Raw genomic sequence first — 18,060 nt, forward strand, 5'->3', positions numbered from 1 at the left:
GGACGGGCTTTAACGTACCTTAAATATACTTACCTTGCATGGTAAAGGCATGTGTGGTAAAAGTATATGTGAGGTGAAGGCATACGCGGTTTAAGGCATATGCATGGTAAATGGTTCAGGGTTGAGGCATGTGTGGTAAAGGCATGCATCTTAAAGACATACAAACCAGATCAGCTCCTGAAGTAAGGTGTTCAGTGCTTTAAGCCACTTCTGTGGGATTCAATATGCCAAGTTCTCGAACTCGTATTGCAGATGCAGCAAGATACCCACTTTGGATACATCAATTATCGACATGCTTGGCAGCTTCAAAGAGCAAATAAAGCCATGTTTCACCTCAGTGCTTGCAGAGCCCCACCCAAATTCCCTTCTCTGATGTCCGTGTCAGTGTGATATATTCTAACACTCAAGTATTTAAAAACCTGGTGCTCGCATTTAATAATGGCTATCTTCTGACAGGCCTGGTAATAGCTCGGAGTTACCGGAAAAGCACAAGCTTTGTCTCAGATTTGTTAAGTCGTTAAGTGCTCCCGAGCTCCCTGGGATGCCTGTTTCCATGTCCCGGAGGTAAAGAATAATGTCATCCGTGTGTAGTGATATCATATTTTCACCATCCCCTAAAGGAATGTGCTTTTCTCTTCCCACCATTTTCATTACACCAGCACATGACACAATTGCCACAGTGAAAAGCATCGCAGTAGGGGGCATCCCTTATGATCCCTCTATATATCCAAAACACTTCTGATATGAAATGCTCAGACTGGACTGTTGCACTGGCACCAGCATACAGAAGGGTAACCAACCTGTTCAGGCCATTTCCCATGCTCATTTATCTCATTACAGCATGCAAGATCCCCCGAAGCAGACAAATGCGTTACATAAATCTAGTAGCTATGGCAAGATAATGTGCACTTTAAATGAAACAGTCTGGCTTGCTTCACAAATAAAGGCACCAGCACGTTTTCTAATGACTGTGATTTTGTTTTTTTTTGTGGCAAATAAAAGGTGACTGGCATAGTCTTGTGTGATGGGAAACATCCTAAACCACAATGATTGCACCACGACTCACCTGAACAACGAGGAGAGAATACCGAAGACTGCTGAACAACGTCGGCCGGAACTACGAAAGGCTGAACAACGAAGTATAACGTATCCTGTATAACGTCCCTCCTCAGAATTAAGGGAAGATTAGGAGGGGTGTGGGGGGTTTCCCCCCAAAAAAAGGATAAATAAAAAAAAAAAATAATGGTATGCGTTGTCAAAGCATACTAAAATAGAACATTTGGATCAGTTTTTTTTTAAAAGTGGTTCACGCAAGAAGTATTGCAAGTACAATAGTGCCATCTAATGGCCAAACACGAGATGTTTAATTTCGTGGTTTAGGAAGTCGTGCTAAAAAAGGTAGTGGTTAAAAATAGCTCGTGGTTAGGCTTTCGTGGTTAAGGCAGTCGTGGTTTAGGCAGTAGTTGTTTAGACATACAACCCTTGTGATTGATCGCTTTGATGGGTCAGCGCTCTGAAGGTACTGATTTAAAATGCACAACACTATACAAAACTCCTTAGTAAATATATCAGTTTCCTTCACCTATTATGGCAAGTTACAAGTTTATTTATGGGACAAATTCCAGTTGAGGTATAGGATTTTAGTCAGATACCTGCAAGTAAATCTGTGCTAAACCTAATTTACGAGGGTGGAAGCGCTGCAGGGACGAGGAGGTGGTTGAGGAATGCAGCTGGTAAGGAACTCCAGTGGAAGGACTTCCGGTCCCTCTGGAAATGTGTTATTTTGCAATTTAGTGCTCCTTGTTGCAATCTGGGGCCCTCTTGTGGTGACACCTTAGGTAGCTGTCTACAATTTCCAGAAAATAGCACTGGCCACATATTGAGTAGCACCATAAGTGAATAGCACTTATGCAAAATGTGCGTATGATTGTTATGTAGAAGTAAAAACATGCAAACTCTGCAACAAGCAGAGCCAAATAGGAACCAAAAGCAGTACTTTCAAAAATGCTCAAACCAGCTTCATCTTCAGCTCTCTTTCATCCAACCGACACTCTCTTCCTTTTCTCCTCTCTCTTCTTCCTCTTTGACCATTTTAGCTCTATCTTCCTCTTCTCTCCCTCTCTTTTTCTGTCTCTTGAAGCCTCCCCCAACCTACTGCAATTATCTTAGGGGAGCTTGGGAGAGGGATGGAGGCACCAGCAGCAGCCGGTGATGCACCGTTACATCGCAACTTTTACAACTGGAGTCTATTACAACGGAACTTTTACAACGCAGGATCCATTACATCGGATGCCATTACAACGCATGGCATTACATAGCAGATGCTATTACAACGCATGGCATTACATCGTAAGTATAGGTAAGTATTTAATTTTTATTTAATAAATTTAATTAATATTAATTATAATTAAAGGGTTTGGGTTTTGGGGTACAGGGGTGTTTTTAGGTTTCAGGGCAGGGTTTGGGTTTTGGGGTACAGGGGTGTTTTTAGGTTTTAGGGCAGGGTTTGTGTTTTGGGGTACAGGGGTGTTTTTAGGTTTTAGGGCAGGGTTTGGGTTTTGGGGTACAGGGGTGTTTTTAGGTTTCAGGGCAGGGTTTGGGTTTTGGGGTACAGGGGTGTTTTTAGGTTTCAGGGCAGGGTTTGGGTTTTGGGGTACAGGGGTGTTTTTAGGTTTCTGGGCAGGGTTTGGGTTTTGGGGTACAGGGGTGTTTTTAGGTTTCAGGGCAGGGTTTGGGTTTTGGGGTACAGGGGTGTTTTTAGGTTTTAGGGCAGGGTTTGGGTTTTGGGGTACAGGAGTGTTTTTAGGTTTCAGGGCAGGGTTTGGGTTTTGGGGTACATGGGTGTTTTTAGGTTTTAGGGCAGGGTTTGGGTTTTGGGGTACAGGGGTGTTTTTAGGTTTCAGGGCAGGGTTTGGGTTTTGGGGTACAGGGGTGTTTTTAGGTTTCAGGGCAGGGTTTGGGTTTTGGGGTACAGGGGTGTTTTTAGGTTTCAGGGCAGGGTTTGGGTTTTGGGGTACAGGGGTATTTTTAGGTTTTAGGGTTGGGTTTGGGTTTTGGGGTACAGGGGTGTTTTAGGGTTCAGGGTTGGGTTTGTGCTTAGGGCTAATTAAATTATATTTACCATTTATAAATTAATTAAAATATATTTATTAAATTAAATTAATTATATTATATTAATTACATTTTTTAATTAAATTAAATAAATTATTTTAATTAATTTAATTTAATTACAATTTTAAAAATATTTAAATCAAATTAATTTCATTATATTAATTAATTAAAATTAATTACAATTTTTATTAAAATTAAATTAAATAAATAGATTTAAATTTATTAAATTAAATTAATTACTATTTTAAAATGTATTTTAATTAAATTAATTAAATTAAATTAATTAAATTAACTTAATTACATTTTTTTTAAAAAGGTATACTTACCTATACTTACGATGTAATGCCATGCGTTGTAATAGCATCTGCTATGTAATGCCATGCGTTGTAATGGCATCCGATGTAATGGATCCTGCGTTGTAAAAATTCCGATGTAACGGAATGCGTTGTAAAAAACCGCGTTGTAGTGACACCAATCCGCAGCAGCCCTGTGCTCTCCAAATTGGTATCCAAGGACTCCCACCCACGGGGGAAATGCCCTGTGGAATAAAATGCCTATTCAGCAATGGCAGTGAGATGGCTTATCTGGTTGATGTTCCTGAACTGGAGATTTACCTGAGTGTGAATAGATTTAAGGAAGTTAATATATTTACAAAATAACAAAAAGTCTTACGTCGCATGAGTTGATGTGTGCCAGCTCCCACTCGATCCGTGCTTTCTCGAGCATTTCCACATTCTGTGAGTAAGCCTTGTCTGCAAAATAAGCAGGCCGTGTTAACATGAGTGAGTGATAAATTGTAAGGTACACTTCACAGGCTGAGTTGCCTAGGCTGTAGTGAAAAATTCCTAAAGTATGCACATACTACTGACAATGGCCTCTAGGGGCCTTAATTATGAGTTGGCTGGAATTTGGGGCTTTTTGTACAAGGAGTTTTAGCAGTCACAAACCCTCAGATGTGATCAAATGTCTGCCAAAATACTTTTTGAAATGTACTAAACCAAATTAACGATTCGGAAAAGATTCTCCGAATCATCAAATAGGTTTAGGAAACAATAAATAATTGGTATTTGAGAGGGGAGATGTTTAGGGGAACCCGACAAATACTGATTCCTTATGCTATGTATTATGTTTTGTGACTGAAATCCGGTTGTAAATCATTAATATTTTACTACCACCTCAAAGCATGTGGTAACCTGAGCTATCCCATCCCTTTGTCAATGTTGCCAAAAATATGATTTAGGAGTAGTCAGTGTGCCACGGGACCATAAGTCTCTCCTAAAAATGGTTTGAGTAACTTTTTTTTTAAACACTTCTTGTTTTCCTTTGAGGTATTATTAAATAGGTTGGTTTGAAAAGATTGGGTAAAAGTCAGTACACAGTTTGCGTCCACTTTTACTGAATCAATTCTTTGTACATGAGACCCTTGTTGGTGTGGAGCTACAAGGGGCCTACGCTACTGGCCAATCAGCACCAAAATCTGCCCATTGTGAGTTTTCCCTAAAATGGGGAAAAGTTGTTTAGATGCAGAGTTTCTCCGAAAATTCCAGGCAATTTTTTTCCCTATTTTGGCAAAAAGACACATGCTGACATTTTCCAAGTACTCTGTACATTCGGAAAATGTCAGTGGAGACATGGGGGTGGGAAGGGTTCAGGTTGGGGCAGCAGGGGTGCAGGGCACACTTTTGGCTATCCAGAGGGAGCACTGCCTGCTCCCCCAGGACTGCTGCACGTGCAGTCAATGACATGCAGCCTCTGCCTCTTCAGCAACTGTGACAGGCCCAGTGTTTCTGGGCCTTGAATGATCAAGACTAGAGTTTTTGGATCTAAAGAGTCCATGCTCAGACACACTTAACATTGAGACTTGTGGTATTTCAATCGGAGTTATCGCTCTCAGTGAAATAATCCAACTTTTAATGATGGGCCTAAATTTGTTAATGTACTGTGCTTGTAAGCCAGACTTACATTTGGGCTTTCTAATATTACAACTAGATATTTATTAGCTCACAACATTTTATTAGCTCACAACCACTCTCTGTTACTCGTGCGTCAAAAATTAATCAGGTGGTCGGAAGTAAACCCAAAAGGGTCATTCTGCTGAATGGTTCCTACGAATTAAGTAGGATTGCATGTTAGAACAACATAAACATCATAATATAGGGACAGAGTCCTTCCATACCATCAGAGTATGTTGCCCACATCCTGACTAGCTCACAGTGCCCAAACCAGACCCTAACAATTACAGGGTACCAGATGTTATTTGAAACCTCAGAAAATGACAACTCTTGTTGGACTTGGCCCTTCTGGCAGGTTCACCCCTAAACTTTTAGCTTTTTATTGAGACTTGGTGTTAGTGATTTTTGGCTTCTGCGCACTTTCCCACTGAGTCCCAGGGTAACGTGCGTGCGTGTAGTGAGATTGGCCTGCCCTCCCCTAGGAATGCATGGGGAATGTATGTATCCATGTTAGTTCCTGATGCGTGGGGTGTGTAGGCTCGAGTATGGTATGTGCGGACTCGTGTGATTAAATGCTGCGCGATGATGTGTGCCGCGTCCGTGTGTCTAGTGTGGAAGTGCCACTTCTAGAAGTTGGCATGTCTGTGTAATTTATGTGAAATGACTGGCTGGCTTGTGATTGGCTGAAGCTGACTGGGGAGCCTGGCTCCAGGAGTCAGGATGGGTCTGCCCCGGTGGTGAGTGGAGAGATCTGCATGAGTGATGTGAGGGAGGGGTGCCCCTGGGACCTGAATGGAGCTGGGCTTTCCCCCACACAATGCTGGCTCCACCCCCTGTGGTGCGACTGATGACCCTACCCATCCTGTGAATAGGCAGAGGGGCTGAGCAAAACAAAGTGCTCAGGAACCAGTTGTATCTGGTTTGCCCCTTGCCTGCACCCTTGTAGACAAAGGATTTCTTGGTATAAGAAGGGGCTCTGACCCCATACAAGAGTTCTCTTCCCGTCTTGAGGGGGGGCCTGCTGCTGCTGGGCGCCAGGAGGACCGCCACTGGGTCTGCCTCCCTGCCTGGAGGGCCCTGTGAGCTGGCCCCTGGGCCCAGCCTTTGCCCCCCCTTTGCCTACAGTCTAAAAAGGACTTTCCCTGGACTTCTTTTGCTAATAGCGCCTGGGAGCCCTTTACTTTTCATCCCGGCGCGTGGGGAGTGCTGAATCTTTACCTCCAGGGGAGCGCTTTATTTTGTGGTGCCTAAAGAGGATTGCGCTGTCTTCAGGGGCCGCGTTTCTGATTCCCCGCATTTATGCCGAGTTTTGACCCCTGACGGGTGCCCACACCGCCAGGGACATTGTAACGACACGGGAGCCCACCCCGTTTATTTGCCGTACTCTGTAAACTTTTTTTTTAGCAGGTGCCCACCCTGCAGAAATTGCAGCGCTACATTTAAATTCCTTCGAGGGAGCCTACCCCTCGTTTTGACCCCAGAGATCACCGCCGCAGCACCGGGGCAGAGAGCAAGTCGAGGAAGTCGCCACTAACGTCCCCCGGAGAGCCGCGCTGCCATTGGTTGAGGCTGCGGGAGGCTCGCCGGTTGACCCGCGCGGTGATTGGCTGCCCCAAGCAGGAAGCAGACGGGAGCCTACCCCGTACTCCTGCGCCGGAGAAGGAAAGTCGGTGTCTTCCCCCCCCGGGGCTCCCAAGAGCGAGGGAGAGCCCCGGAGAGTGAAGGAAGATTGCCAAGAGAGAGCTCCGAGGAGCGGGAGCTCTCGTGCCGTCGCTACCCGCGAGGTCCCAGGAGAGGACTAGCCTGAGGAGTCCTACAACCGGTGAGTGGGGCTCCGGGTGTGCAGTTGTTTAGAGTCCCCGAGAGGCTCCAACGTCTGGGGGCATTCTTGTTTGGAGCCACAAGGTTCCCGGGGCATAGTTATTCCGAGTCCTCCAGAGGGGGGACTCCAACGACGGGGACATATTTGTTTTAGAGCCCGAGAGGTTCCCGGGCATGTTGTGAATCCGAGTCCCCCGAGCTGGACTCCAACGAGGAGCACAGGTATACAGAGCCTGAGAGGCTCCCTCACTCCTGGGGGCATTTATTGATTTCGAGTCCCCCGAGAGGGACTCCAACGATAAAGGGGATTTTTGGAGGGTAGAGAGGCCCCGGTTGGCAGTGGGCCACTCCCCCCAGTGAGGTAGCATTTGTTTCTTGAGCCCACGAGGCTCCCACGTGTCCTTGGGCCCCATTGTATTCAGAGCCCACGAGGCCCCCGGGGTAACAGTTGTTTTGGGATCACAGAGCCTGCAAAGCTCACACGTGGTTTTGGCCCTATTATTTCTGCAGCGCCCCCAGAAGAGAGCCAGGAGGCACGCTGGTGCCAGGCTCCCTGCTACAGCTGCCGAGCACTTAGTGGGCCGCTGCTCCGTTTAGGCCTGTTCATTGCGCATTCTCCTTTGGCTGCCTGCGCAGCCTTCCCTGACATTGTGGACACAGGGCATCCTACCCCCTGAGAGGCCAAGTTGGCCTAGGGACAGTTCCATGTGTTGTGCCCTTGCGTAGGGTACGTGTTTATGCCCTATGTGATTTCTGCGCAAATGTGATACCTGCCTAATGTGATTCCTTCATCATGTGTAATGCCTTATACCTCTGAATGTATGCGATGCTTAGGAGGTTGTTTTTCCTAATATAGATCCTACAAGTGAGTTCATGATTCCCTGTGTGATATTTTCCTAAGGTGGTTAGGGTTGTGTAGGTGGTACTTACCTTTCACCAGTGGATACTGGTTGTGTGCTATATTTGTTATTTGGTGCTAAGTGTTCTATGTTCTAAGTGCTATTTCTACAAAGTGCTAGTTCTACCAAGTGCTAGTTCTAAAAGTGCTTATTCCTGACAGTGGTCCATGTGGCCCTGTCCCATTTATATAATCCCCTGTAAATTCTGCCCGTGCCTATTGCACATTGTAAAGTGTGTGTTTATTATCTAATGTGTTTGGTATAATACAAAGGCTATTTTTATATATAACCTTGTGTAGAGTTCCTTTTTGTGATGTACCTAGTGTGTTGCTGCTGTGTGTGTGTTGCACAAATGCTTTACACATTGCCTCCGAGATAGGCCTGACTGCTCGTGCCAAGCTACCAAGGGGGTGAGCAGGGGTTATCTTGGCGTGTGACTCCCTTGCCCTGACTAGAGTGGTGGTTTCTGCCTGGCTTTGGCGCAAGCTTAGCCAACCAGAAATCCCATTTCTAACAACCCTGATTCCCCAAGGAAATCGTGGAAACAGATCCACCCTTTTGTTTGTTACTTAGGCATGCCCAGAGAGAGACACAAGAAATATACGAATTAGATTTTCAAACATTTATCAAAGCAATGGTATTCATGTGCAAAAAACATGAGCTGCAATTATTAGGAGGAGAAAACATATCTGTGTTACCAGCAATACAAAGAATGGTGAAAAAGATTAACAATTTAACCATCATGACAACATTGTGTGATTATATGATTTTGTGATAATGCATTTATGAATACTCCTACCCTAATCCCACCTTCACAAGCATAGTAAGAGTACCCTCTGCCAGATTTCTTGGGGCAGCCAACACACCCATACCTGTGTATGATGTATCATGCAGCCATCCTGGTGCAAGTAGCCCACCATCAGCAGGATCCAGACTGGAATCAGCAAAGCTTCTTTTGAGTCGCGGCGTCCAGGACAATCCATGGAAGTGCACCACTGACGCATAAAGCTCCAAGGTGGTGTTATATAATAGAATCCGCCGTTGCAATTGCACTATGTCAGACATGCATAGCTGATGTGTTTGTCTTCGCGGCTCAGTTGTCTCCAACCGGACAATTAAAAACAAGAGCATCTTTGCTCAATATTCTTAACCATGGACAGGGTATACTAGGCAACCTGATAATGTGTTTATCAGGGAATGTACTGCCTGCAGAACCATTACTATGTATGCTATCAAGTATGTGCAAAGCATGTGGAAAGTTGCCATTTGAAAAAGATGTCAAGTTTAAGTGTGGAGACTATGTGCTCAGGCACAGTTGAACTTTACAACAATTCAGGCCTAACCACTAAATACAGACAGAGTCCCCACAACACATGTGCAGAGAAGCATTGGTGATAAGTTTTCCTTTGTTTTTATACCTGATTTACAGATTGAAGCTATAAAGGACCAATCAAGAATGGAAATGGTTCTCACACCTGTTTTGCACCGGTTATTACTGCTAGCGCTGTGGCTTTCATTGGGAAGTACCACCAGGTCCGATCTGATGGTTAGTAGCTGCACAAAAACTGGGGTGAACGAAACAGCTCAAACACCGCTAACACCAGATTTTATACTAGTGTATAGGTTTAAATGACCCAGTAAATAGTGGCAGTACTTCATCTATTTTGGCAAGGAGAAAAAGTACAAACGGATAAGGAAAATAATAAGACGGTAGCTGTTTGGAATTAACAAATGACTTCCCTCTCGCCAGAGACATATTTTTTGTTACTTATGGCCGACTTGATCCAGATTGTTGAACATCACTGCACACTAAAGTGGGTCAGCCCTGAGATAGAAGGATACAGAATACATTCAGTGACAAGAAAAAGGATGTGTTTTTCATGGAAACACTCCTACGTTTTGGCGAAGGGTGTTTACATGTGAATCTAGGGAAGAGATGGTAGAAAGAGGAACTCAGGGAGGCCATGATACATATTCTGCTGCATCCACAGTCCTGCAAACCAATATTGGGGATCTTATTGAGCAAGCAGAGATTCATCTAGATGATCTATGTTCACCAAGGAAAAGTCCTCTCCTCTGCTTCAGCGAATAGCGAGCCCTGCCAATCAGACAGTGCCAGACACTAGACCATGAGTTAATCCACCTGAGCAGGAGATCTAAAAACCCGGGACTGCAGTGATGGCCCTATCACCAAATCAGAACTAACAAAGGAACTCCTTCAGACATGAACTTGTATTGTGGGCTCCTGCACACTGCATGCTGTTGACCCTGTACTCCAGTTGTCTCCTCTTTACAAAGCCCAATCAGCTCCATTTGTCATTGCTTCATCTAAGAGCTGTGCCATGCACTGCTACAAAAGTCCATTATCACGACCTGGGGCTACACAGGGTCCTAATAACTGAATTTCAACCACTGAATTCTTCCTATGCTATAAGCCATTGAGTGGAGTCATCAACAAAACCAATGTACACACTACTTTCAAAATTTGAAAAGATGATATGTAGGTGTAGGCATTTAGAGCTGATAAATCTGGAGAACAAAGTCTGACACAAAGAATCTGTTTCAGAAATCCTACTGTTTCTTGTTTCTTTTTTTCATTTTTTGCTGGCTTGTTAATCACTCTTTAGCGTTCTTTTCTTCTTGTCTCTACACCCAAGCTCTGTTCTCATTCCTCTTTTCCCTGTTCCATCCTACCCTGAAGATGTTGCCAATTACCAGTAGTGGAAAGCTAAATTTGATGCAAAAACCAACTCCAGGCCATGCAGTAGTAGTACTTCCAATGTAACCTTTGTGTTCGATTTTTACCTCAACACTCATCATTATTAGGAGGTTTTTTAATGTGCTTTGGTTTTTCCTTCCTTTAATATTTCCCAGCTACCAGAAGCAGTTGCCATACACTGAAAGAGGAGGTAAAAGAGCAACTGTTGGGTCTACTCGTTGACAAGAACTATTTTCAAAGAGAAGGGCAGATGTGGGATCTTTCCTTGTCTAATCAAAGAAACCTACCAACAAAGAAAACTGTAAGGCTGAGCTAAGTATTTTGGAGCCTATGTCCTTGTTCACCTCTACTCGAAGTTCAAGCTGCCTTAAACACTTAGGAATATCAGTAGCTATTTAAAAACCTTTCTCCAGCTTAGTGCTGAAGCTGAAATGGTGTAATGTTAATCAGCATGTGGCACACCTGCTCCACCAGCAAAAGGGCTGTACTTGTAGTTTCTGCAATATGGTGCTCTTTGCTGACCCTGGCTGGTCATATTACACAGTATCTGCCTCACCTCGACATATGGGAGCTCAATGGCAGCTTTCTTTCATCTCCTTTCATGCTGCGATGGAAGAGGTTCTACGGTGGGACTGGGCAGAAGTTTTATCAACTTCTTTCTGAACTGCCAAACAAGAAGAACCTCGAATGGACTGAGTGGGAGCACCAGTACCCTCTCCTGTCACCCCAGGACAGAGGGCTTCTGCTCTTGTAAGACTGGTAGTCTTCAAAAGTTATTGAAAATCCTGATCCAACCTGAACCCTAGTGAAGGCACGGGCGAAGGGGCAGGACTGCATTTCCAGGGAACATTCTCCTCGCCCTCCTTCACCCTATCCCCACTCCCTCGCAGAATTAATGAATATTAGTCTTCTAAAGTGCAAACTTAGCTCAAAGGCATCAAGGCGCTGCAGGAGCGGCCATCAGACAAAAATACATGTAAGTCTCAGAATGGTGAACATGTGAAAAGCCAGGTCTTGAGAGCCTTGCAGAAGAGAGAGTGAGACACTTGTCCAGAGATAGCAGAGGGGAGGGAATTCCAGAGCCTAGCATCAGCAACGGAGAAGGCTCTGCCCCACACCTGGCTCTCTTAAACCTGGGTACTGCCAGCAGATTTTTACTGGCTGATCGTAGCTGTTTAGGGGGAACATAGCGTTGAAAGAGCCCTTTAATACCTTCCAAACCTAGATTATAGACAGCCTTGTGAGTAAGACAGAGAGCCTTGAAAGGAATTCAGCTTGCTGACAGAAGCCGAGACTGAGTGGGATTTGGGAAATCCATCACCAGCCTGGCTGCTGCATTCTGCACCAGCTGCAGACGATGAACAAGGTCCTTGTTAATACCCAAATAGAGGGCATTAAAGTAGTCCAATCTGGACAACACTAAGGCAATAACTGCCTACTTTCGAGAGGCAAAAGAGAGGAATTGGGAGATTTTCCTAAGAACCATAATAGTCCCAAAGCAGGTGGACACTGTTCTACTGATATGAGGGCTCAGAGTGGGAGAGTTGTCCACTATGACCCCTACATTTGTTCCTTGGGATACGAGGCAAGAACAGGAACCAAGCGTACCTAGCCACCAGTCACTGGACCAGACATTCTGTTGGTTTCCAAAAATCTGAACCTTTGTTTTGTCCCTATTGAGTATAAGATAGTTCTCAACCATCCAGGAGAAAACTGCCTGCATACAGCTTTTGAAATTAGTGGCAGATGCCTTAATGCTGTAGGTAATAGACACCATGATTTTCGTGTTGTCAGCATAGGACAGCCCCTCCAATCCAAAGAATCTGACAACCCCAGCCAGAGGGGCAACATACATATTGAAAAGGGCCCGGCTCAAGGAGGAGCCCTGAGGGACTCCACACAACAGATGGTTAGTGCTGAGTGAAATTGACCCATTTTCACTATTTGTGCCCAATCACTAAGGAAGGAGGTAAGTAGCTTGAGGGCGGACCCCCAACCCCTATCTCCTTGAGCCGTCCCACCAGTCTCAAGGGGGATATGGTATCAAAGGCTGCAGTAAGGTCAAGAAGAATCAACAGCGTGGTGTGCCCTGTGTCAACCTGAGCACGAATGTTGTTGATTACAGAGGTTAGCGCCGTCTCCGGGCTGTGATCACCTCTAAAACCGTGCAGACATTTACCACCTGCCCTGAGTGGGTTGTACATGTTCGATTTAAACTCCTTTGAATTGGGGATACTGTGGCGCATTCCACCAGTGATTCCAGGTCTAATCAGTTATTAGCCTTTTCAAGGGGTATAACTCGTAATTGAAGGACTTTTGTGTTGAGATTCAGGCTGGTATTTGTGATTCCAGCTTCCTAAAATATGCACCTAGAGGGGGTAATTCACAAAGCAATTATGAGTACAGGAAGTAGGAGTCGTTGTTTACTTGCTCTAAGATGCCTTTGTGAATAGGTCCCGAAACATCCAACTCCTTACTAGTATAAGTGTGAAGAGGGAACAATTCTTACTATTATTACTTGTTGTATGAGAGTATTCCTGAATAGTCTCATTTTAGATGTTTTTGGGCGAATTATTTAGGGGCAATCCACAAGAAAATGAAGAGTACATAAAAGATTATGCAGAGGCGCTGCTTTAAGTGCTGCAAAACACCTTTGTGAATAGGCCCCAATATTCCCGTAAACTCATAAGCAGTACTAAATGGGGAAAATAATATTACACTGTGGGAAAATACTACGCTTGGGTGAAGGGAAATAAGGAAATTGTTTAATTTGGTGTAGGGATACATTCAGAAAGTTAGCAAACATTTCACAACCCTATTTTTCAGCACACACTTTGTAAAAGGACTAAATAAACACACACAAAATACAGAAAGCAGTGGGGGGCATGGGGTAACGTAATTTTGGTTCTTATTTTGTCATTTCATCTTTGCCCTGGGATGTTTAAAGGGATTCGAGTAACCATACCTGCTTCGCTGGCAGCGTTCCTGCACTGTTTCGCTTTATTCTGAATCTGGAAGGGACAGAAGGGACCATGTCATAAACACACCACCTTAGGACATAGGTATTTTTAACAACTTGGCACCAGCAAACAATGGAGCATTTTATCAATGTAGGAATATAGCTATTAACAGGTGCAGTGGCACTGGGGCCCAGAGGTTGAGGAGACCACTGCATGCTGCATTCTAATTAGGACTGTCTTTAACTTCCAAAGCAGGGGTCCTTGCTTCTAACAAGTAACATGCCTCCCTTGCTCAGCTATTGCAATATCGGGAGCTGTATTTCTTGCAAAAAAGCAAGCAAGCTGTAAATCAGTCTTTTGCAAATCTGGTGTTTTTCATTCTACGTCAGATACTCGTTCTGTGTCTAACACAAACCCGGATTCAGGAGCAAACTCCCGTTTCCCCCAGACCAGGATTCTAAGTTCAGTGAAAATTATCACTCTCAGGGCAGTTTTTCCCTAACACATTGAGTTGGCATGACGGCTGCCAAAATATTTGCAGAGAATTTGGAGGCATATTATCAACAACTAGCGATATTTATCACTAAAGAAGGTTAGAGACATATTTTTTATCGCCAAGCATCGCCGGATTTTATCGCAGAGATAACGTGCTATCAGCAACGTTTATCTCCAATGCGATAAAATATCCGGCGATAGCGGAAAAATGCGTGACTATCGCTGGAAAACCAGCGATATTCAGGCATTAACGCCAATAGGGTCTTAACCTGAATATACACCTTCCATTGGATATACAGGTTAAGAACTGGTCTGAGCAGGCGTTAGTTTTTAGCGATATTCACGCTTAGCGCGATTTTTGTTAGCGCTACGCCTGCCTTGCTAATAGGCGATAGCGACGTTAGCGACTGCTTTCAGTCACAACTGGTTGGGTACGCCCACTTTGCATGTCATAAGCGATAAATATCGCTGACATGCAAAGCGGGCCCCAAACCGCTCGCTATCACCTAAAAGCTGTCACTAACTGATATTAGCGACAGCTTGCTAATAGGGCGATGAAATTATCACCGCTTTGCGGACGAAAACGTCCGCAAAAGCGGCGATAATTTCATTTCGCCTGCCTTGATAATATGCCCCTTGGGGTTTTGCACTTCATAAGGGTGGAAACATGCATTTCTCCTGCATTATACATCATTCCCAGGTGTATAGTTCGGAATGGCACAGTAACACAGCATCCAGTAAACACTGCTCCGGGCATGATTAGTATTTAGTGGGTCTCGCATTACCACATCAAATAACGGGCCCTAAAAGGTAGCAATGCCATGCAGTGTAAGTGTGACAACAGGGGCAAGTAGTCATTGTGGACTGCCATATTTTGCTGGAGAGTGGAAAGCTTCACTAGTTTCAAGTAACGCAAAGCAATTGTTGGTGTTTGAAGGTGGAAATAATTTTGTCAGTAACCAAATCAAGGCTAAAATATTGGTTGTTGACCTGGCACCAACGAAAAAAGATGATTGAAGTAAGGGCATCCAACATGGAGCCTTATGTATGATTTGTCAAGAGACAGCTTCACAAAAGCTGGGGGAAGAAGCCAGGGTTCGCTGACTATAAATAACATTCAGAAGGAAACATTGTCCACAGCGACCAAAAATTACTGTTAAGAAAAAGTCACCCAGGCCTGACAGCCTGGGTGACTGGCCATTACCAGTGGATAAAGTTAAGAATCTGGGCTTCGTATTTGACGATAAACTAATATTCCTAGCCCAGACAAACAAACTTTCCTCCTCGGTGTGGTACATCTTGAAGTTGATAAAAAAGCTACTGTCGTTTATCCCTGTAGAAACCCGCAAAACTCTGGTAACCATGCTGGCTCTTTCGAGGCTGGATTATGGGAAGGCTTTGTTTGCAGGGCTTCAAAATCAACTGATGCTAAAACTCCAACGACTGCAAAACGCTGCTGCTAGGCTAGTACTGGACATCCCTAAGTCCGAACCGGTAGCTCACAGACTTATGAGCCTGCTTTGGCAGACAATGGAGAAAAGGGTGCGATTCAAGTCAGCTTGCCTGGCATACAAGGCTCTCCATGGGATAGGTTCCCAATTTTTTAAATCTAACCTAAAACAATATGAACCAACGAGGAAGCTCAGATCGAGCAACGCGAAGCTGATCATGACTCCCAGATTCAAACAACTAAGATCGGGGGAGAAGTTTCCTGTTACATGCAGCCAAGACCTGGAACCAGCTTCCACTATCAATAAAAAATAGCCCATCACTTTTAGTATTTCGGAAAGCCGTAAATACCTGGCTCTTCTCAGCTCAGACCGATTTCCTTCTGGGCATCCCAAGATTCTATGCATCTGACCTAGCGCCAAGACGCCTCAGGGCATTCATGCGCTCTACACATTTTTTAAATCAAATAAAATAAAATTGAATCAAATCAAGATTTCAGAGTGCCATAATCATTTTCCTTACTCACAGTAATCATCTAGTGTGTTTGTGTTGGTCATGAGGATTTCTAGACAGACTCCTGTGCAGAGGATGGAATTTAGAGAATGAGACAGAGGAGCAGCAGTAGGTGAAACGGGTGACAGAAAGAGAAAACAGAAGATGAGATGAGATGCAGCAGGGGAAAAGTGCACCCCATGAAGACATGAAAAGGTTAACAGGGGAAGAACACAGAGATAAGATGGGAGAGGACTGGGTTCTCCTCTGTAAAAGGCATAACGTTTCTTTGTGATCCTGACAAGATTTTTCGAAAACCTGTCTTTGGAAAAAAAGTTATTCCAAAAGAGGTTTACAAAGGTTTGCTTTTCATCAAGCCCACACGTATCCATTATCCATAGGCCTGAATATGAACTGCACGTCGCACTGTAAGACTCACCTTTTCCACTTGCTTGGGGTTTGCTGATGGTCCAGTGCGCTCAGAGGCACTTTCCGCCTCATCTGCATCCCTACACTTCTGCTCGTAGCTCTTTTTACACTATAAAAGAAGAACAAAACCAGCATTTTGTAAGGCAGAGCAATGCAATCTCTGTATTAAGAATTCTTTCAGGTCTGGGCAAGGTTGGACTACTCTACAGGGCCATCAGGCCCTGCCCGATGGGCTAGCATGACAGGTCAGTGTGTGGGCATTTTTTTTTGTTGGGTTGTTTAGAGGCCTGTTTTATGGTCTGCAGGGCCGGGTTTTACTGTAGATTTCCTTGATAATAAAACAAACATTGCATACAGAAAGCACAAATCCATGCAGTCTTCCATACATTGAAAAACATTTATAAAGCGCGTCTTTATAGATTCAAAACTACCCCAATTTGCACACATGGCGCACTTTCTCTAGCTATCTAATTCACTGCTGAGAATTTTTATTTTAGAGGCCGGCCTATTTTATGTCCAAGTCTGACCCTTGAGTTGGGTATTGACAGAGCAGATATCAAAGAGACCTACTGCTAACAATAACATAATAGACTTTGGGTCCAGCCCATTCAAACATTGGCTTTTTTTGATCTGCACATTTTCAGCCTTTGGCTTAGGATATTTGTCAGTTACATTGGCTCAGCCTAGTCAAGTAATCACCCCTCACCCAATGCGTTTCTGTCTGGGTATGAGAAGCCTTCATTGCTCACTGTAATATCTGGTTAGATCACTTTAATTATATTTCTAACCTGGGAAACAGGGATTTTACAATAGAAAATGGACACGCAGTAGGCTACACTCCTTAGATGTATTTTAATATTAGTGAAAGCATTGAAGTTAGGGATATGATTGCTGCTATTTATCTGAGGCCCTCAGGTAAGGCCCCTGTACCTGGTAGAGTACCACTGGATACCTATAACAATAGCATTGTTTTTTGGGCCCCTATTTTAACAAACTATTTTGAGGCCGAAATTAAGGGGAATCTTGTTCCATCCAGGAGGAAAGTGTTAGTTGTCTCATTTTTAAAAAAGGGGATAGACATTTTCCGTCCTGCCTGTTATCATCCAATTTCTCTTTATGGCAATTCTTTTGAAAATTTAGACAATATCTTGGCAGCTAAACTTGAGGCCTGGCCGGAGGAAAACCAGTTCCTGTCGAAAGTTTAGTACAGATTCCGCCCAGGGTTTGGCATGGTAGAACGGTGCCTAAATCTTCAATTGATCATGGGCAAAGAAGTCAAGGCCAGGAAGGGATTCATTCATCTTGCATTTAAGGTTTTCTCTTTTGCCTTTGAATTGGCGAATAGGGTGAAGCTCTGGGACATCATGGCAAGGATGGGATTTGATGTGGCATTAATTGAGTGGGTGTTCCCATGCAACATCCTTCTATTTTGACGCATTCCCAGATTTACCAGAAGTGGTAGACCTCCCCAGGTGAGGCATAACGAGAAGAAATATGTTTACTTCTCCTCGTTTCTTCCTCTTTCTATGTGTGCTGCATGCTGCAGCACACATAGAATGAGGGAAATGCCTCAAATGATTGCTTTTGTGAAGGAAGGCGCCCTTTCCTGCTCAAATATAATCCTCCTTACAAATCAGGCACCGTTGAAAAATGGTCCAAGGGTGTCTGCGCTGGCGCTAGGCAGCCAAAAGGACGCAAGTGAAGAGAAAAAGACAGCAATGTGCCAAACTGAC

General features: G+C 44.2%; 1 protein-coding gene across 2 annotated transcripts in view; it reads right to left on the reverse strand.

The window, feature by feature from the left end:
* PSTPIP1 (proline-serine-threonine phosphatase interacting protein 1) overlaps window positions 1-18,060 on the reverse strand; it is a 643,783-nt gene that overhangs the window by 222,209 nt on the left and 403,514 nt on the right. For both annotated transcript variants that reach the window (XM_078684947.1, XM_078684948.1), the window contains exons 7-9: window positions 16,338-16,436; window positions 13,468-13,513; window positions 3,784-3,863 (exon numbers count right to left, since the gene is read on the reverse strand). In XM_078684947.1, the coding sequence (XP_078541073.1) occupies window positions 3,784-3,863; window positions 13,468-13,513; window positions 16,338-16,436 (225 nt within the window). The remainder of the gene's footprint in view (window positions 1-3,783; window positions 3,864-13,467; window positions 13,514-16,337; window positions 16,437-18,060) is intronic.

The sequence above is a fragment of the Lissotriton helveticus genome, chromosome 3_2 (assembly GCF_964261635.1).
Source record: "Lissotriton helveticus chromosome 3_2, aLisHel1.1, whole genome shotgun sequence".
Classification (NCBI taxonomy): Eukaryota; Metazoa; Chordata; class Amphibia; order Caudata; family Salamandridae; genus Lissotriton; species Lissotriton helveticus.